This window comes from Nelumbo nucifera, chromosome 6, assembly GCF_055504915.1.
Source record: "Nelumbo nucifera cultivar China Antique chromosome 6, China Antique-T2T, whole genome shotgun sequence".
NCBI lineage: Eukaryota > Viridiplantae > Streptophyta > Magnoliopsida > Proteales > Nelumbonaceae > Nelumbo > Nelumbo nucifera.
The window spans coordinates 59723276-59745040 of record NC_142654.1 but is presented as its reverse complement, the minus strand read 5'-3'; the positions used below and the strand labels follow the sequence as shown (position 1 = coordinate 59745040).

General features: G+C 35.4%; 1 protein-coding gene across 1 annotated transcript; it reads right to left on the bottom strand.

The window, feature by feature from the left end:
- Positions 1-538: 538 nt before the first annotated feature.
- LOC104604229 (Cyclophilin-like peptidyl-prolyl cis-trans isomerase family protein) lies at positions 539-15706 on the bottom strand. The gene is made up of 7 exons (XM_010268498.3): positions 15344-15706; positions 12686-12764; positions 10401-10448; positions 2146-2169; positions 1869-2051; positions 1664-1739; positions 539-1058 (listed from the first exon to the last, which is right to left on the bottom strand). Exons 1-7 carry the CDS (start codon positions 15440-15442, stop codon positions 896-898), a joined length of 672 nt encoding a protein of 223 aa, XP_010266800.1. The 5' UTR covers positions 15443-15706; the 3' UTR covers positions 539-895.
- Positions 15707-21765: the final 6059 nt, after the last annotated feature.

Sequence of the window (21765 nt, the reverse complement as noted above, 5' to 3'; positions counted from 1 at the left end):
TGAAAATAAGAAGTCTTGAGTTCAAATCTAGTTAACATTTTAAAATTTCACTTATGTATAAACCTAGACAGTTTCATGAAACCAGGACTAGTTCATCGGTTTTTCAATTCAACTAGCCGATTAACTGATTTTCAACAGGTTTTGAACAAGTCCGAGTTATTGAGGTATAACCAAAATCCATCAGGGCCTTGAGTCACAATTCAACTGGTTCAACCGGCCGATGCGGTCCAATTTTCTAAACATTGCTAATTATACAATACACATTGATAATTCCTTGCATCCAACCCAAGAGACTCCATTGATCCAACAGACACCTTCCTCGCATTCACAGATAAAAAATATTTGTTTTTTCCAATTTGGAAACACCAAGAAATCGAATCTGCATGAGCTTCCCATAGAGCATGCACCACACGCGTCCTACTGTACATCCGGAAAATGTTCTTAATGCACACTGAGATGTGCATTATGGGGCAGGCGTGGGGACGCTCCTTGGGGAGACGATTTGAACTCAAAAAAAAAAAATAAAAGTCCATTGAAATGTTATTAAATGTGGCCGAAATAATATGCTAGTATGCTTACCAACAGTAACTACCCTTTTGTTAAAGGGCGATAATACAACACTGAACACGCATGAGTCAAGGCAATTGCAACAAGTACATGTATATATTAATAAGCGTCAATGGGTTACAAACAACAGACCATGAACTTCTTTGGCAATAATATATTAATGACCATAGAACTGATACCGCCTGGGAAAAATTCATGCATAGAGCAATTCCATTGGCAATAAACATGAAACCAATCTCGGGAGCACACCCAAATAAACCAATGGATGACGGGTCGTCAGGTTACACGGACGACAGTTTTAATGGCAGAGGTCATTTGGTGAAGTTGGTCAGCTTTCTTCATCCCATTTGTTCATGGGTATCTCACCTGAGTCTGCGATAACAACCTTCTTCCTGGGTTTCCCGCTGTAGGTCCCAGCTCCCCCCTCTATTGCGTATACAGTGTCCATACCTTGAATAACCTTGCCAAAGACGACATGCTCCCCATCCAACCTAGAGAAGTATACCAAAAACATTACACAGGAACTCATGCATCCTCTCCCGCAGTCCAACATGGCAACAGGATCCCCTGCAAGCAAAAACTCTGCAAGCATAGGCATCCAGCTGCATAATGGGGAACATCTCTGATCTCCCTATGAATTAACATACATGTACAGGAGATATTCCCAATGTGTGATTGGATACCCTGTACACAGTTTTTACTCGCAGGAGATGTGGGTTCACTGACATCTGGCTGCTTATTCAATACAGCATTCTCTTTTAAGAAGTCTTATGGAATCATCTTATTTTGATCATAGTTTTGGGTAATATAAGAACTTAGGCTCAGTCTGGAAAGAGTACAAATACATACAAAATAATACAAAATATAAGGTTTTCCACTCTACATATTTATATTTGTACTCCTTCCGTACCGAGCCTTGTAGATTACCAAAAAAGACGGGTTGTGGTAAGTGACGATTTAAGCACTTATAATTTAACAATGGATATGGCACCAAAAAGAATGGAATGTGACTCCATGTACTTTTTTTAAGGCGATTCCATGTAGTTGGAGATAAGGCTATTATGATGATGATGATACATTGATACTTGTAGCTTACCAGCTGGCTTTAACTGTAGTTATGAAGAACTGTGAGCCATTGGAATCAGGTCCAGAATTCACCATGGATACAACACCTACAACCAAAGGTATAGTTTAGACATGGAAAAATAAAGGAGAAAGTATAGCCACTATAAGATATGCACAGACAGAGAATTAAAGGAATCTCAAGAAAAATCAAGGAAAAGGGGATGATGCTATGGGACCTGCATGAGAGTGTTTTATCCTGAAATTCTCATCAGGAAATGTTCCACCATAAATAGAATCACTTCCTCTCCCATCCCCATAAACAATATCTCCACCTTGGATCATGAACCCAGAGATTATACGATGAAATGGTATTCCCTTGTAGTGTAGATTTTTTCCATTGGCACCTTTCCCTTTCTCACCTATACTTGAAATAACAAATCATCTTAATAAATCTTATCCCAACAATGGTAAAGGCAAAACACAAATAACAAGAAAATAATTTCAAGAGGGTACCTGTGCATAAAGCCCTGAAATTTTCTGTAAAAAAAAAAAAGAAAAAATTACATAAGGTGGAGCTAGATAGCATGAAATCAAACAAAAAAAGAAACTCAAACATTTATTAGAGCAGCAACTTGGGCTGGGTTAACCCAAACCTAGCTACATACACACACACACACATATATATATTGAAGGCAAACTTTTTATTCTAAAACAATGACAACTATGTTCCTTTTACACATAATAATGCTATTATAGAATTTACATGCACCCTTAGCGCCTATTTAAACAAGGAATTCAAACCCAACCCAAAGTTTTAGGGTTGGGGGGTTCAACAACTCGGGTTGGGTTAGGGTGGACCTCAACCTGACCTAACCTGGCCCAACTTGCACCCCTAATTTTATTGCAATATACACAGTTGGAAAATTCCACTTCAATTTGAAACTCAATGTTGTAAGTTATCATATTAACCAACAAAATTCCATATGGGAATGGGATATAAGCAAGCACTTCCAAACAGATCCTAAATGGTCCCCTCACCATTCTAATGACCTAGCCAGATACATTGGAAGTTCAGCTTTCTCAGAAAATAGATCAGTCCTTTCAACCTTCCCAAGTTTTTAAGCAGCGATCCATGTAGTACTTGAGAACCTGAGATCAATCTTGTTTTTTTTTTTCGATAAGCAACAAAAGGTTAATTCATTAATTTAGAGTAGAAGTATACAACAAGAGGTTGTGAAAAAGAAAAACATCAAACCCAAAAAGCCAACCCAAGTTTACAAAAGAGCACAAAACATGGTGTAAAGACTGCTGGAACAGACCAACAGAAAGCAGTCAATCAGTTTTACAAGAGGAGGCCATGTCAGCACAACTAGTCATCCACTTGCAACAGCTGTAACGGAAAGAAATCAAAGATTGTAAACAGTATAAGTAGTGAAGCACAAAGAGAAATAAGACAGGAATTCTTTCAGCATTAATCTCCCTCTCTCTCTCCTTCCAACGAATTCAGGAGGTTGGCTCCCTCGAAGAGCCCTGAGTTAGGCAGGTTCCTAACAAGTTGGTATCAGAGCCAGCATGACCAACACAAGAAACACGTTAGAGACACCCGAGTGGATCAGATGGAGGTAGAGATTCATCAAATGTCTTCAGATCTCAAAGAAATGATGGAAAGTTTCACTGCTCTCTCAATCGGCTAGGCAACGAACAACGATAGAGGAGGCCAAGAAGAGCGCAGCGATGAAAACAACCGCAGAATAGGGTCGGTGGCAACGAGAGCAGCCAAAATCGACTTCCCCATCTTCTCAAGTGGCGACCCAATTCCCTGGATTCTCAGAGCCGAACGGTACTTTGATTACCATGAAACACCTGGGCAAGACAGGGTAGCTCTGGCTTCTGCGCATCTTGAAGGGGAAGCTATCCTCTGGTTTCAATGGTACCGACAGGAGCACCCTTGTCAAACTTGGGCAGACTTCACCAATGCCATGACTATCTGTTTTGGATCGTCTGGGTTCAAAGATCACGATGAGAGTCTGGCAAAGCTGTGGCAGGTGGGATCAGTTAAAGATTAACAGATGGAGTTCGAAAAGCTGGCCATGAGAGTCCAAGGGTGGATGGAGAGGGCACTGGTGGGAAGCTTCGTTGGCAGCCTGAAAGAAGAACTGCGACTGGAAGTGAAGGCAATGCAGCCCACTTCGATCATAAATGCGGCAGCACTAGCAAGATTGTATGAAAAGTTCGCCCAAGCAAAAAAGGTGCAACGGCCATGAGGTCCAGGAATCAGGACGACAGCACGAGACAAGGAGGAAGGAATACTGGGCCCAGGCCCATTAGTTCCTTTCAAACGGCTTACTTGGGCAAAGATGCAAGCCTACAGAGACAAAGGACTTTGCTACAATTGCGAAGAGAAATTCGGGTCGGGCCATCGGTGCAAGAAACAACAAGCATTTCTCCTCCAAACAGATGTCGAAGAGGAAGACAACCTCACCGGTTGCGGGGAATCTAACCCAAGGTGGGAAATACAACCCAATGGCACACCTGAAATATCTCTACAAGCCCTTATGGGACTTGCGTCCCCTCAAACAATGAGAGTTGTCGGGCTAATTCAGGGACGCCAAGTGTCAATCCTCATAGACAGTGACAGTTCCCTTAACTTCATAACTCAAGTCTTGGTGGATAAAATGGGACTCCCAATTCAACCAACAATGGCTTTTACAATTCATGTGGCCAATAGTAATAGCCTATCCTGCAATAGTATATGCATGGGCTTACCACTAAAGGTTCAGGGTCACCAGTTTTCTATGGACCTATATCCTCTTCATCTCAGTGGAGCAAACGTGGTACTAGGCATTCAATGGTTAAGACAGCTAGGGCCTATGATCTGTGACAGAGCATGTCTCACCATGGACTTCACATCAGGGAACTCTACAATCCATCTACAAGGGCAAACATGCAAGGGTCTAAGGCCCATCAGTCTTGCAACATTAACAAAGCAAATGGGAGATCTGGATCAGCCCATATTCATGCACATGGACTCAAATTGGACCAGCCCATCTTTAGCTAACAGTAGCCCAAATGGGCCTGGAGACTTCCAAAGTCGCCTACAACAACTCCTTTAGCAATATGGCAGCGTGTTTGAAGAACCCCAAGAACTTCCACCACACTGGGAGCATGACCACTGCATCCCCCTCATGCCAGGAGCCGCCCCAACCAATGTAAGACCTTACCGATACCCTTATTTTCAAAAATTTGAAATCGAGAAGCAAGTTCAAGATATGCCTAAGCAAGGGATAATACAACCCAGTCACAGCCCATTCTCTTCACCGGTATTATTAGTCAAAAAGAAGGATGGGACGTGGCGATTTTGTATTGATTACAGAGCCCTTAACAATATCACCATTAAAGACCGATTTCCAATACCAGTCATTGATGAGCTGTTTGATGAACTCGGTCAAGCCACCATATTCTCAAAACTAGATTTACGAGTTGGGTATCATCAAATAAGGGTACATAGGGAGGATGTTCACAAAACGGCTTTCAGGACACATGATGGCCACTATGAGTTCCTGGTCATGCCATTTGGGCTGACCAACGCTCCAGCCACATTTCAAGCATTAATGAACGACATATTCCAGCCATATTTACGTAAATTCATCCTTGTTTTCTTTGATGACATATTGGTCTATAGCCCCAATTGGGAGGAACATCTGAATCATCTACAGGTCACCCTTGCAACACTTAAGGCCCACCAGTTGTTCGCTAGAGTCCAAGTGCTCCTTTGGACAAAACCAAGTTCACTACTTGGGACATGTTGTAGAGAACGAAACTATAGCAGCCAACCCAGATAAAATCTCCAGTATAATGGGCTGGCTGCAACCCAAAAGTGTGAAAGAGTTGAGGGCCTTCTTGGGCTTGACTGGGTACTACCGCCACTTCATAAAAAACTACAACCTAATAGCTACCCCGTTGACCCAATTGCTGAAACGAGATGCTTTTCATTGGTCAACCCGGGCCCAACAAGCTTTTAAGCAGTTGAGACAAGCAGTTGTGAGCCGTCCAACATTAGCATTGCCCGATTTCACAAAAGACTTCATCATTGAGTGTGATGCCTCTGGTCAAAGTGTTGGGGCTGTTCTCATGCAAGAGGGGCAACCACTAGCCTTTTTTAGCAAGGCCTTAACATCACAAAAGTGGGCCAAATCAGTTTATGAACAAGAATTAATAGCAGTGGTCTTAGCAATCCAACGTTGGCGATCCTACTTGCTCGGTAAACGGTTCATAATTCGGACCGACCATCAAAGTTTGAAGTTCTTATTGGATCAATCAGTCCTATCCCCGGAACAACGATGAATATCCAAGCTACTAGGATACGACTACATAATTGAGTACAAAGCAGGGGATGCTAACCAAGTGGCTGACTCCCTCTCATGGCACCCACAATCATTTCAGTTACTAGTATCTTCCCCAACATCTCCATTCTTGGATCTACTTCGAAAAGAAGCCCAGTCACATAGGGAGTTACAGCAGTTGAAGGCCCAAGTATTGGCAACTCCCTCACTAGACCCTGGGTATACCATCAAGAATGATATACTCTTCTTCAAAGGATGCCTAGAAATTCCAGCAGATTCTTCTCATCTCAGGAAGCTCCTGGAATTATTCCATGCCTCGCCCACAGGTGGCCACTCTGGCATCCTACGAACACAAAAACGCATCGCCACACAATTCCATTGGAAAGCCATGTGTGCATCTATCCAGAACTTTATAGTCGGGTGTGCAGTATGCCAACAAAATAAGTCAGCCACTACAACAGCAGCAGGCCTCTTGCAACCACTCCCAATACCAACCCAAGTCTGGGATGATAATATCAATGGATTTAATCACGGGATTGTTCGTTTCTGCCAGCAAAACAATTATCCTTGTGGTAGTGGATAGATTGATGAAATACAGTCATTTCCTACCTCTATCACACCCATTTACAGCAGTCACAGTGGCTGAATTGTTCCTCTGGGAAATTGTGCGCCTACACGGGCTACCCAGCTCAATTGTATCAGATAGGGGCCCAATTTTTATGAGTCGTTTTTTGGCTGAGCTTTTTCGCCTGCACGGGGTTAAACTCTTCAAGTCAACTAGCTACTACCCCCAATCTAATGGACAGACAGAGGCAGTTAACAAGAGTCTCGAAACATATCCGATATGCTTCACGGGAGATCGACCAAGACAATGGGTGAAGTGGATCCACTGGGCTGAATGGTGGTACAATGCCACTTTCCATAGCGCCGCTGGGATGACACCCTTTAGAGCTCTATATGGTCGGGACCCTCCCCCTCTACTTCCTTATGAAAAAGGGCCTACCACAGTAGCGGCCTTAGAAGAACAGCTGACGCAACGAGATGAGGTGTTAAAGGAACTGAGACATCATGTCTTACAGGCACAGCAATGGGTGAAGCACACCTATGATAAACATCACAAGAATGTCCAATATGAAGTCGGTGATTGGGTGTTTCTCAAATTACAACCTTTCAGACAGATTTCAGTTGCAAGCCGACAGTGGAACAAACTCAGCCCGCACTATTTTGGACCATTTAAAATGCTTGAGAGAATAGGGTCAGTGGCCTACAAGCTGGACCTTCCGGCAACATCAAAACTGCACCCTGTATTCTATATCTCCTTACTGAAGAAAGGGTCAAAGCCAGGAGTCATTACAAGTGCGACCCTTCCCACATTTTCAGATGAAGGACAAGTGCAGACTGAGCCAACCCGCATCATTGATTTCAGATGGGTGCGCCGTGGTGGAAGAGTCATACCAGAAGCATTAGTTGTTTGGTCTAAACTCCCAGAAGAGGATGCAACCTGGGAATCCTACTTAGATCTGCAATCAAATTTTCCCACATTCACTTGCAACAGTTGTAGCAGAAAGAAATCAAAGATTGTAAACAGTATAAGTAGTGAAGCACAAAGAGAAATAAGACAGGAATTCTTTCGGCATTAATCTCCCTCTCTCTCTCTCTCTCTCTCTCTCTCCTTCCAACGAATTCAGGAGGTTGGCTCCCTCAAAGAGCCCTAAGTTAGGCAGGTTCCTAACACATGGATTGTCTCTGAATTCCTTGTTTAGCTAGGCCATCTGCCATGCTGTTTGCAGATCTTCTAATCCATCTTATTTGGATGAGCATATCTCTAGAAAGCTGTTTGAAGCACCTGAATTCATTCCTTAGCTGCCAAACTTGCCCAGCTCCTAAACCAGCATGTGTCTGAAATCCCACAACACTCTCTTTTGATAATGACAATATGGCACAGCCAAGCCATTAGCTTAATCAACTCAACTGCACAACCTTCTATTTTTTCTTAATGATCGAAAACAAATAACTTTCATTAAAATTAAGCCTTAAGTACAAGAGATAAACTATCTTAACTCCCCCAAGAGATACTTAAGGCCACCCAAAAGAAAATGAGCCTAGAATAAAGATTCCCTATTCACCCCTTGTTTGGCTAACCCATCAACAAAAGAATTTGCACTTCTCTTCACCCATCTATATTTTACATCAATGTCCTTTGTCGGCCATTTAAATTTCTTTTCATTGCCATAGTTCCAAAGCTCATTCTTGTCTTCCTTTAACCAATCCACTACCACAGTACCACCTCCATCTCCTTCTATTACCAGCTTACTAATACTCAGTTTTTTAGCTCTTTCAACCTCTTCCAAAGCCGCCAGGATCTCAGCCCTGAGAGACTCACCTTCTCCAGCCTTCTATATTGAGGCAGTGTTGGATTATGCTTGAAGAACTTGATAAATACTTGCCAGTTTGTACAAGTGTGCATATTATTTAAAAGGTTTTTCTTTGTACAGTGTTCCTAAATGATATTTAAGTTGCAGATCTAAAGTAATACATCATCCATAAATAGCATTTGGATGGTAATAAAATTGAAATATTGAATGCAAATAAAATGTGGATTATGTTTTAGCTCCTTTGTGCATCAAATGTATCTTGACCCTCTTTCAATTTTTTGCGGGAAGGTTCTTGTACTTATGATTCCACTTATTTACAATTAATAAAAAATTTTAGTTATCAAAAGAAATATTCCAAGCATCAATAAGTGTAAGTAATACATACAGCTAGAGGTGTCAATTGGACTGGATTTGATCCAACCTGATCTAGTCCAATGTGAGTCCACTTACAAATGGACTGGACCCAATCCAGTCCAAATCCAATCCAATCCAAACCGAATGAAATATAAAAAAATATATTAAAAAAACAGAACATATAAAAATTAAAAAATATATATTAAAATGAAGAAAATCTGAAAATTACAAAAATATACCCTTTTGGCATTGAAAAAGCACTTTTGTAAAAGTTTTTTCATAAAAGTGTTGTTTTTGATAAATTACTTTCATAAAAGTGCATTTCATAAAAGCACTTTTATGAAAGTACTTCGTAAAAATGCTTCTGTTAAAGTGTGTTTATAAAAGTACTTTTATAAAAGTGCTCTCGTAGAAGTGCTTTTATAAAAATGCTTCGTAAAAAGTACTTTTATAAAATTATTTTCGTAATAGTGCTTCTATAAAAGTGCTTTCATAAAAGTGCTTTTGTACAAATGCTTTTGTAGTACTTTTATAAAAGTACTTCCGTAGAAGTGCTTTTGTAAAAATGCTTTCATAAAAGTGCTTTTGTAGTACTTTTATAAAAGTACTTTCGTAGAAGTGCTTTTGTAAAAATGCTTTCATAAAAGTACTTTTATAAAAGTACTCGCATAAGTGTTTTTGTACTTTCATAAAATTGCTTTTAGAAAAGTGATTTTATAAAAAGTACTTCCATAAAAGTGCATTTATAAAAGTACTTCCCTAAAAGTTCTTTTGTAAAAGTGATTTCATAAAAGTGCTTTCATGTAAAAGTACTTTTGTAAAAATGCTTTTATAAAACTGCTTCTGTAAAAGTGTTTTCATAAAACTGCTTCTGTAAAAGTGCTTTCGTAAAAGTATTTTTGTAAAAGTTCATAAAAGTACTTTTCATAAAATTATTCTTATAAAAGTGCTTTTGTAAAAGTGTTTTCGTAAAAGTACTTTCATAAAAGTAATTTTATGCTGGCTTCAGTTTTGAATGGTTTCAAATTGGACAAGGGTTTGGCCTCATGATCGGACTATTGGAAATTTGGTTTAGGTCCAATTCATAAAAGTTCATAAAAGTACTTTTCATAAAATTACTTTTATAAAAGTGCTTTTGTAAAAGTGTTTTCGTAAAAGTACTTTCATAAAAGTAATTTTATGCTGGCTTCAGTTTTGATTGGTTTCAAATTGGACAAGGGTTTGGCCTCATGATCGGACTATTGGAAATTTGGTTTAGGTCCAATTCATAAAAGTTCATAAAAGTACTTTTCATAAAATTACTTTTATAAAAGTGCTTTTGTAAAAGTGTTTTCATAAAAGTACTTTTATAAAAGTAATTTTATGCTGGCTTCAGTTTTGATTGGTTTCAAATTGGACAAGGGTTTGGCCTCATGATCGGACTATTGGAAATTTGGTTTAGGTCCAATTCAGACCAATAAGAATATGGGCTAATTTATTTTGGATTGGCCCAATCCAATAATTATAATGGACTGTCCAAATCCAATTTGATAAGGTTTAGATCGAATTGGATCCAATCCAAAACCAGTCGATGGACACCCCTACATACAGCAAGTCATGTCTTTTTCTTTTTCCTTTTTTTTCTTGGGTAAAAGCAATATGAAAAGAAACTTTGGAAACTAATATTGAAATAGAAGGGAAGAATATCAAGACATACCAACAGTTTTTGGTACAACCTGGCCATACAATCCAATAACTATTCTGCCTGCAGAAGATTGACGTTTAAGTCTGAAAGTTAGTAGCAAGTTAAGAAAATGGAGTATTAGAACACTGCAAATGTTAAGAAATTAGAATAAGAAAAGATTTGATTGTTTCTCTTGAACCTGAGCTCTGAGATAATGCAACTGTTTCTCTACCAAAAAGACAATGGCAGAACCATATGGGTGCAAAATGAGATACTAAAGGAATAAAGGTGATAGGGCAACATACTCAAAAGTGATAAGCAATCTGGAAAAACCAAAAGTACTTGGAAAACACATTAAGAACCCATGCAAAACTAAATTAAATCCAAATGTTGATTTATCCTCTAAATTCTAAAACACATAACACACTAATGTACCAATTGCCAGCATGACCAATACCAACTCCATAGGATGGTTCACTTATGTAATATTTTTTTCTTTCCTCGTTTGTACCCGTCAGAAGTAATACATTCTATGTCAGAATAGTAGGCAACAGGTCAATTCTTTCCTTCTACTTCAAAACTACTAAAAGAGGCTAGCTTGGTTAATTCTATGTATTTACTCTCCTATTATAAATACAAAGGTCATGGCAGGTAGGGTAGTTAATTTTCTCTTATCTTCTCCATGCCAAATTCTTGTTTTCTTTCTCCTCTTCTCTCTTTTCTTCTATCCTTTCTCTCTTTCTATTCATTTCTTTTCTTTTTATTTTTATTCTGCTTCATAAGAGATTGCAGACCATAATAGTATCATTATCAGATAAATAACCATATTGGTGTTGACATATAGGATGAAATTCTTAAACCACGACTGAATTTTAAAAAGAAAATCTAAATTACTGATTATTTCTATCAATTGCTGTCTGGACTTAAATTATTATTCAAGTTTCCAGTGCTCTAAACAGATGATTCACAAAGGGTTTTATTTCAGCTTTCGCAATATGGATATAAAGTTAGTAAATTTATATGATGTATGGGCCCCAGTTCAGTAAAGAAAACCTCACATGAGTAACACTTGTTTGCCAGATCAACATCAATTGGATAACACAAAAGCAAAGTCATTATGGCTGTTTACCATAACAAGATCCTGAGAATAAAACATCATGTCAAATTCCTATTAAACAATTCAGTTAACTTAGCCAGAAATGGTCTGCACAGATGTTAGTTTTATTAGGTTCTAGATATTCCCAAAGCTACAATAAAGTTTAGGGGTTTCTGACATCTATATTTGATGTATTGTTTATTTTTGGGCTGCATTTTCTTAAAGGCATGGGGATGGGTCCTTTATTTTAAAAGAAATGAGCTGCATTTTTGCTATTTCATTTAACAAACTTTTTCATTCATCATCATCTAAGCCTTGTCCCAACTATATGGAGTCAGCTACATGAATCATGCTTCACCATTATGTTCTGTTCAGTGCCATATCCATTGTTATTTAACAAAGTTTTTTTATTATCAATAACAAAATTCATACTAGATGTACAAAATAGGAGTTTGAAGATGAAGATAATGTCTGTAATAGTGTGAACATAGGTTCAAGTGCAACAGTAACCACTTTGTGCAAAAGTGCCAGGAGTTAGGACCATATCCAGTCCATCCCACTCAAAATCCTGGATGGTTCAGACTAGCATTGGTAATGACCTTTCTTCACTACGAGGATCTTAATAACTGCTGGTAACTTCCAAGTATTACAATTGTTATGAGCAACATTTGTGCAACAAGCAACAGTAAATACCCAGTAGCATTTTGTAGTTTTTGAGGCATCCTTCTTGGAACCTAGCAACCAATTCACCAGATAAGGAATATCTGGCTAAATCAGATGCAATTGGACGCATTAAAAGTCAAAGAAAATGTTTTAAAACATTTGCAGAACAATACCATGGAATGTAATAGACATAATAGCTGGCTAACAGCAAATGGTTAAAGATGTAGGAACATTCATCTGGAAATATTTTTCTTCATCAATCATATAGATATCTATTTCCTATTTTTCTCTGTTGTTAAGAGATATATTTTCTGAGGTATCCAAAGTACAGGCTAAAAAGGTTTTTAAGAGGTGAAATAAGATATGAACACTGTACCAACAGTAAATTTTTATTATATTAACAAAATAACCCCAAGAGAATAAATTTTGAATCACTTAACTTGAGCACAAGCTGGCCTAGACAGATAAGGAAAACAGCACAGTTCATTCACAAAGGAAAAATTAAATGAAAATTAATGCCATTATGCACATATTATCTAGCAAAATGGAATTTTCATACCAATACGTTGATCATCAATATCAACATCCAAGAATACTCTGTGAGTAATTGCAGGGATCTCCTCCAACTTCTCTTCCTCCTAAAATACAAAGAAGAATTTGAATGAACATAAAGTGACTAATTGTTTTTTTTTTTTTCAATCATGAAGATTTTAACAGTTGAGCAACACAGATACAAGCAACAAATATCATAACGACACAGTGTAGGGATCAGACATATGATAAGAAGAGAACCAAACCTCAAGCTTCTAAAGGAGGGAACTCATATAAATGGCACTTGGCATCCCAAATTAAATTAAAATTAAGTCATGTAAAAGACAGAAAAATTGCAATGGTATATGCTCACTCGTACTTAACAACATGGTATGAAGTGTTGCCAGAAAGTTTTCCAAATTCTAATGGCTCAGGTTATTGGTTACCTTTTGTAGTTTGTTTCAAAACTTAAGAATTAGTAGAGAGCAAAAAATTAACTTTTTGAAAAAAATATTTTCTAACTGGATAAATTAGAGAGCTTCCTCATGCAACTTACCTATTTCTGCCACATGGAGGGATGATGTGGCAGATTTGAACTGTTAGTTGAGTTGGGGGCCCTCTGGATTCAGGAGTCCAAATCCTCCAACAAATATTAGCCTTCAAGAATTATATTTTTTTAATACAAAATTTGCTCAAAAGAAGGGTTATTGACATGTGGCAAGTTCTTCTGGGGCTGAATTTAGCCATGAATAGAAGCCATAAAAACAAATGTGTGGGGCCATGTTAGTTTCCCAACAAGATTGCAACAAAGAAGATTACACGGTCATTTAGGGAAGCTCACTAAATGAACTGACTAGCAGGCCTGCTTACTAATAGAATCATTTAGTGAAGAAGGTCGAATGACCAAAGAATCTTTCATATGGCAAATTGGCTTGGGACTCAAAATATCTCCACAGGTTCTTCACTTCTTCTTACTCTTATTTATTAGTGGGCAAATTTCAACCCCAAAACCCTGCCACTTAACCAGAATACACCTTGCTTTTTGTGTATGTTTAATGTAAAAAAAAAATGAAACTCTGGTCCTAGAGTGGATTTTGGGTACTTTTGACTTTAATTTCAAAACTTAATAAAGAAAAAAAAAATATATGCATGTATTTACAAAAGCATGAAGGCTCCTGATGTTATATGCACATTTGAAAATTTTACCATAAAAAAATTGTTCAAGTATTAGTGGATGATAGAATTGAATGGAGATGATCAACAGGTGCCCAGAAAAATAATGAACCATGAGCTCCATTTTCACCAGCAAAAGCCGATTCTTTTACAATAGAAATCAAAATTTTCATGCAAGACATCCTTACCTTATTTTGTGCAATAGCACATATCATAGTGGTCAAGGCAACACCTAGGTGACAAGGTGTCGTTAGAGGCTCAGCTCGCCTAATTGCCCAGCAGTTTTGTACATTGTGTTATAAAATACTTTTATATTCTTAATTTTTTGAGATTATAATTATAAAATAGACAATATTAAACTAAAATATTGATTTTGTGTGCTTATATACTAATTTCTTTTTATTGTTTTCTTATTTTTTAGGGTTTAATCAACATAGACATTGATAAATGTTGTATTGAACCCTCAAATACTTCAAAAATTTTGAATTTTCCATAACAAAAAATAGGGGTTCAGGCCCCTATATTTTTTGAATTTTCTTTTCTTTCTTCTTTTTCTTCCCATGAATATGTTGATTTTCTATACTTTAACATGAATTTATACTTTTTTTATGAAAATTACGTATAATTATTAAGGAAATATGATTATGAAACCTAGGGAACTACCCTAGTTTATATGTATTTTACTTAAAAAAAAAACACATATAACAAACAAAAGAACACTTTTCAGGTACTAATTATTTTAGGAAGACAGTCTCATTAAACAAAAATTTATTGTGTTGCACTTGATTGGATGATCATGCAGACCATAGGTAATGGTGGCAATACAAAGCTCAACCTTTGAGCGTCCAAACAGTCCCAATCGAGAGAAAATAATTCAGTCACTGAGCTTAGAAAAAATCCTACAAAATGGGTGCTAACTGCTAGAAGCATCATACGCTGTCTGGTTATAATAAACTAAGTCTGAGAGTCAAAAATGAGAAACGTCCATCAGCAAATAAGCATTCTTGGGTATAATGTTTATTAAGAGTTGGAAAAACATTCATCTTTCGAATCGCATCGTAGACTCATTTTGAGAAACAACACGCAAACAAACTATAGAGATCCTTTTATTCCGTAACCAAAGAAAGGGTCTTTAGGTCTTCTCTACAACATTCAAGATCCAATGACTTCGAGTACATAATTTCACCTAAATCCATCAAGGTCACAAGTAGATCGAAATCCATTTACGTGACACACGATTTCCAAATCGCACAAAAAAGAGTAAGAGCATAGAAAAATCAATCAATGCTTGAAAAGAGAAAAAGAAAAAACAATGTCTCTAATCTTTGCAAGCTTCCCAACAAACAAATACCCAAATAGGGGAAACTTGAACAAAACTCATAAATTTTGAACTTACAAGAAAAATGTAGGGAAGACCTACTGCATACGAATTCAGTGATCTCATACAAAAAACAAACATGGTGAAAATCCGAAAGAATAAGAAAAGATCGTTCCATAGCTAAGAAAATTTTACCTGGTGAGAAGTCGGGAACGCTAGAAAAACGACAACGGCGACAACGACCAAGAAAATAAGGCATCGGGGCTGGAAGAAACGTGAAAAATCTCGACGCATCGTTCTCTGCTTCTCCCTACACAATTTCTTCTTCCGGAGTTGGAGGTCTATCTTCCACTTCCCTCCTCACTCTCACCATCTCTCGCTCCTCTCTCTCTCTCTCCCGCTGGCGCACGCGCTCGCGCTCGTACTCACAACTCTTATTGGCCTGAACCTGAATGGCCTTTCTCAAACTCAGAAGCACGTGATGCCGAATCCAGAATCCCTACCGCTCTTTATTTCTTTCTTGCATAGGAACTTGGAAGAGTTGAAGAAATCGTTCGTATTCGTACAGAGTTCTGTTAAAACTTAAAAGCAACACCTCAAATCCGAAGCGCTGTAAATGGTAACTTTCATTTTCTCCTTGCATTATTTCTAACTAAGCGCCACTGTGGTAAATGGTAATTACCAATTAACAATCTTTACAAATATATATATGTATATAATGCTGATTCTGTATTTGACTTTACTTCCCGGCCTTAAATTGAGTGAGGATATTTCTCTACCAAAAAAAATTAAATCATATTATTTATTTTTTAATAATCTATTCTACCTATGTATAAAACAAGGTTGTCTAAGTTAGCATGCCTTTGATTGCTCTAAACCCCTTTTTTTATTTCTTGTTTTTATGAATTTTTTATTTTTTAATTCAATGTAATTATCCATTAAACTGATAAAGAAACAACATGGGCTAAATTATCTCTAACTACCAATACATAAAAAAAGAGGGATTGTTTTTCTAATGTCTAGTCAAGTTGTACCACTATCCCCCACTTTCCCTAAATTATCTCTAATTCCTATTTATCTCTTAAATTATCTCTAATTTTCATTTATCCTCTCTCATACTTTTTATTTATATCTATTTAAAGAAATTTGAGCCTGAACTCCATTTTTACCAGCAAAAGCCGATGTTTATTACAATAGAAATCAAACTAGCATGGACCCATGCGATGCAAGGGCTTTGTTAAAACAATTTCAGGTAATAGAGCTAGGGGTGCAAGTTGGGTGTACCCAATTCAAGCCCAACCCAATTCAATCAAAGCTTTAACACAGGTTGGGTTTAAGTTTTTTGAACTTTAGGATGGGTTTGAGCCAAAAAAAATGGGCCTAAACTAAACTCAGATTGGGATATATATATATATATATATATATATATATATATATATATATATATATATATATATATATATATATATATATATATATATGCAGAGAGAGAAAAGAAAGTGGTGCAACTGGTTAGGTGTAGCCTATTCTTGAAATAAACAACTCCTACACAGTCCCTTTCCAAACAAGATCAATACAACAAGAACTACACTTAGATTTATTGGATTTGTTGCTAAAATATTGGTATTAAACTCGAAACTCCTAGAGGACGGCCAATGACCCAAGGAAACAAAAGAATCATTTACATTTTTTATATGATCCTCCCTTATAGATAAGACTTAAAAATCGAATAGAGTTCTTTTTGTATCACTTGGCTCCTTTCCTTTCCTTTTTTGATTGACTTGATTATATATATTCTTTATAACCTGTTCTATTTGGAAATTGAGCTACAAAACCCAACTTGCCCCAAAACCCATCCTTTAAACAAAAAACATGCCCCGTTGAGGTGGGTAGGATTGGATACCCACAGGGTAGGGTATAACTTGTCATCCTGTCATCCCTAAGCCTGAGATGCTTAATTAAGGTTGAGTTAGGCATAGGTTGGTAAACTCATTCTTAACCTTGAATTGGACCAATCTTGAGCTTGAGGTTTGAGACTTAAGATTGGATTGAGCCTTAACCCAACCCAACCCACTCAAGTTAAACCTAGTAGGGACTCGTATGATGCACGGGCATTATTAAGTAAAAGCTAAGCAATAAAAGCACATATGAGTAGCCAATTGTTTTATATTTTAACCTTTTAAATAATTAATAATTAGTTATATTTTATATATAATTTTAATAATTTTTTACAATACAAAAATAACAATAATTAATTTCATCTAGGTTGTTCAATAAACCGATGAAACCGACCAACTCGACTTGAGTTGGTTGGTTTTCTAATATTTCTGGTGGGTTCCAATTCAGCAATTTCCCAACCTTACCAAGTTGGGTCAATTTTGGTTTGGCCATTTGTTAATCAACAAAAACCAAACCAACCCGACCATATATATTATATATATTATATTATTTTTAATATGGAAAAGCGAAAAAATTCTCATATTCCTTAGTCTAAAATATTTATATTATAAATTTAATTTTTTTAATTTATTTTGTAATATTACCACTATAATTTTTTAATTTAATTATTTAAGTTTAAATCTTTTGGACCAACCAACCAAGCAAAAAATTGACCCAAACCAATATAACCCAAGTTGGTTAGTTTTCACTAATGGTTGGTTGGTTTCGGGTGACCAACTCCCCAACCCAGCCAAGTCAATTTTGTTGGCCAAACAACTTACAACTGAACCGAATCAATCCATTAACACTCCTAATTTTAGCTAAACTAATAGTTTAATATCTAATAAATAACAATAGTTTAATCTCCAATAATTATTGAAAACTTTCTACTAAATAACATAACAAAAATAGATTTATACATAATTATTGAAAATATATTTATCACAAAAATACAATAAATATAAATTTTAGTATATATAAATATATATTAAGATTTTAAAATTATTATTAATAAATATCAATTTTCTGAAAGATATTTTCTAGAATTATTAATTGATATAAGTGAAATAATGTTGTTATCATTAGTACATTAATAATTGCAATTATTATTATATTTTTTCATATCTATTAGAAACATTTTTGAAAGTTATTACCTATTTTTGTTATTTGAAAGTTTCAATACCTTTAAATTGTTTAATCTATTTTCATTATTTCAATAATATTTAAAAAGTTTTAAATTATTTATATTTTATATTCTTATTATCAAATACTATTAAATCTATTATAATTATTTTTGTGTTTTTGATAAAATTTTTAAGGTTAGTACATAATTTCTTTATTTAATCTATTTCATTTGTTTTTAAATAATATTTAAAATACAATTTAGTTATTAATTTTTTTAATATTTAAAATTATTTATTTACAATATTATTTATCTATTTAAATAATATCATATTTAGTTATTTCAATATTACTTATTTATTGAATTTCATAATACATAAAATTATAAGTTATACTATTGTTACATAATTTTGTTATTAATTTTAATATAAAATTATTATTAATTCAAATAATATGAAATCTATTATAATGATTTTCTAGTTTTAATGAAAATTTTAAGTTTATTACATAATTTCGTTATTTTAATTAGTTAAAATTTAGTTATGTTAAATATTTCATTATTTAAAACATTTATTTATTTAATTATTTAAATAAAATGTAAAATACTTAAAAATTTTAATTATTTAAATTTTATTTATTTTAAAGTTATTACATATTGTCAAATATTTTGTATGTAATATTTAGTTATTTTTAATATTTTGTTATTTATAATAATTAGTTACTGAAATTTTAAATAATATTTTTAATTTTTAATATTTATTATTTGAATAATATTTAAGTTGAATAATTCATAAAATTATTGTTAATACATAATTTCATTATCAATTTCATAAAAGTATAACATTATTAATAACACGTATATTATTAAGCCTATGATAATTTTTTGTGTTTTTAATAAATATTTTAAAGTTATTACATAATTTCATTATAATATTTAAATAATTCTTAATTTTTTAATCTAAACTTTCCTTTGATAGATATTGATAAAAAGCGGGGAGAGGATAAATAGAAATTAGAGATAATTTAGGAGAAAGTGGGGTATAGTGGTGCCACTTGGCTAGATTAGATTAGATTTTGGTAGAGAGATATTTTAGGAATAGTTTTAGGAAGGGATATCCAAAGGGATAAACATAGAGAAAAGAGGGGTGGGCTAGGCATAATGAGGTGTCATTATGAGAGAGGGAGAAGGGAGTGATGAAGTGGCTTCATGGGTATCACGTGGCATCATTCTACTATATATATATATATATATAGTTCTACTTTCATACAAGACATCCCTACCTTATTTTGTGCAATATCACATATCATAGTTCTCAAGGCGACACCTAGGTGACAAGGCATCGCTAGACGGTTAAAGGCTCAGCTTGCTTAATTGCCAAGCAGTTTTATAGTTATAAAACAAACATTATTAAACTAAAATATTGATTATGTGTCTTTATATACTAATTTCTTTTTAGGGAGCATTCTTTTTTTGGATTTGGAGGGGGGAAAGTTGGTCAATGGGATTTTGGTTCCCATTGACCAAGAATCCAATGTTCTTTTTTCAGTTTTATGTGGGGACTAGGGAAAGTTTATTTTCTTGGGTATCACTTACCCAGGAAAGTAATACCCATCTCCTAGGTGGGTAAATAACTTTCCCACATAGTGGGAAAGTTGCCAACAATTGAATGGGGCAAAAATGCCACTTTTAATAATTGATTTCTATGGCTAAAATGGTCATTGCCTTATTTATTTGGGAAATAAAAGAACATGGGTAAATGCACTTGCTTGGGTAAGTGTTTCCCAAGAAAAATTTTCCCAGGTAATTGCATTTACTCGGGTACGTATCTTACCAAAAAGTGAATGGGGCCTTATTGCTTCCTTATTTGTTAGGGTTTAATCACCAAGGAGATTCATAAATGCTATATTGAACTCTCAAGTACTTCAAAACTTGAACCAATAACTAGGGAAGAACTTAAAATTTTGTCTAATCATCAACACTTTTTTTTTTGAATTTTTCATAACAAAAAAAATGGGATTCAGCCCCTATTTTTTTTAATTTTCTTTTCTTTCTTCTTTTTTCTTCTCATGAATATGCTGATTTTCTATACTTTAACATGAAATTATACTTTTTTTATGAAAATTATGAATAATTATTGAGGAAATGTGATTATGAAACCTAGGGAACTACCCTAGGATATATGTGTTTTACTTAAAAAAAATCATTGCCTGCCTTGTCGCCTAGCCTTGCATTGGCACCTTCAAAAATATGTCGCATATAACAAACACAAGAACATTTTTCAAGTATTAATTGTTTTGGGAAGACAGTCTCATTAAGCAGAAAATTATTGTATTGCACTTGATTGGATGATCACGCAGACCATAGGTAATGGTGGCAATACAAAGTTCAACCTTTGAGCGTCCAAACAGTTCCAGTCGAGATAAACTAATTCCGCTACTAAGCTTAGAAAAACTCCTACAAAATGGGTGCTAATTGCTGGAAACATTATACACTGTCTGGTTATAATAAAATAAGTCTGAGAGTAAAAAATGAGAAACGTCCATTTGCATCCTTTTATTCTCTGTGTGTGTGTGTATTGTAACCAAGGAAAGGGTTTTTAGGTCTTCTCCACAACATTCAAGATCAAATGATTTTGAGTTCATAATTTCACCTCAAACCATACGGGGGCGTTCTTTTTTGGGATTTTGAGAGGGGGAAGTTAGTCATTGGGAATTTGGTTCCCATTGACCAAGAATACCATGTTCTTTTTGCATATTTATGTGGGGACCAGGGAAAGTTTATATTCTTGGGTATCACTTACCCGGGGGTGCCAACATGGGTAAATGCACTTACTCGGGTAAGTATTTCCCAGGAAAAACTTACCCAGCTAATTGCATTTACCTGAGTAAGTAACTTATCGAAAAGCGAACGGAGCCTAAAGGTCACAAGTAGATCGGAAATCCATTTATGTGACACATGATTCCCAAACCACACAAAAAAGAGTAAGAGCATAGAAAAATCAATCAATGCTTGAAAAGAGAAAAAGAAAAAACAATGTTTGTAATCTTTGCAATCTTCCCAACAAATAAATACCCAAATAGGCAAACTTGAACAAAACTTGGAAATTCAGAAAATACAAAAAAAAAAGAAGTAGGGAAGACCTACTGCATATGAATTAAGTGCTCTCATATCAAAAACAAACATGGTGAAAATCCAAAAGAATAAGAAAAGATCTTCCATAGCTAAGAAAGTTTTACTTGGTGAGAAGTCGGGAACACATGAAAAAATGACAACGGCGAGATCTGATGGATGAAGAGGAGTATGTGGAAGCCATGTGTCTCCCACCACATGTGTCACAAGTAATCTCCCCTTCTCTTGTTCTTCATGCATGTGAAATATTAAAAATAAGGGCAAATTTCTTAAAGTACCCCTATGGTGTAGGAAATTGACTAAATTTACCCTTACTGTTTACATATTGTCTTAAAGTATCCTTAAGTTTTTGAAAATTGTCTAAAACCTCCCTTTTCATTAACTTTCCATCACACTTTGTTCACATGTGATATCGCTTGACTGATAT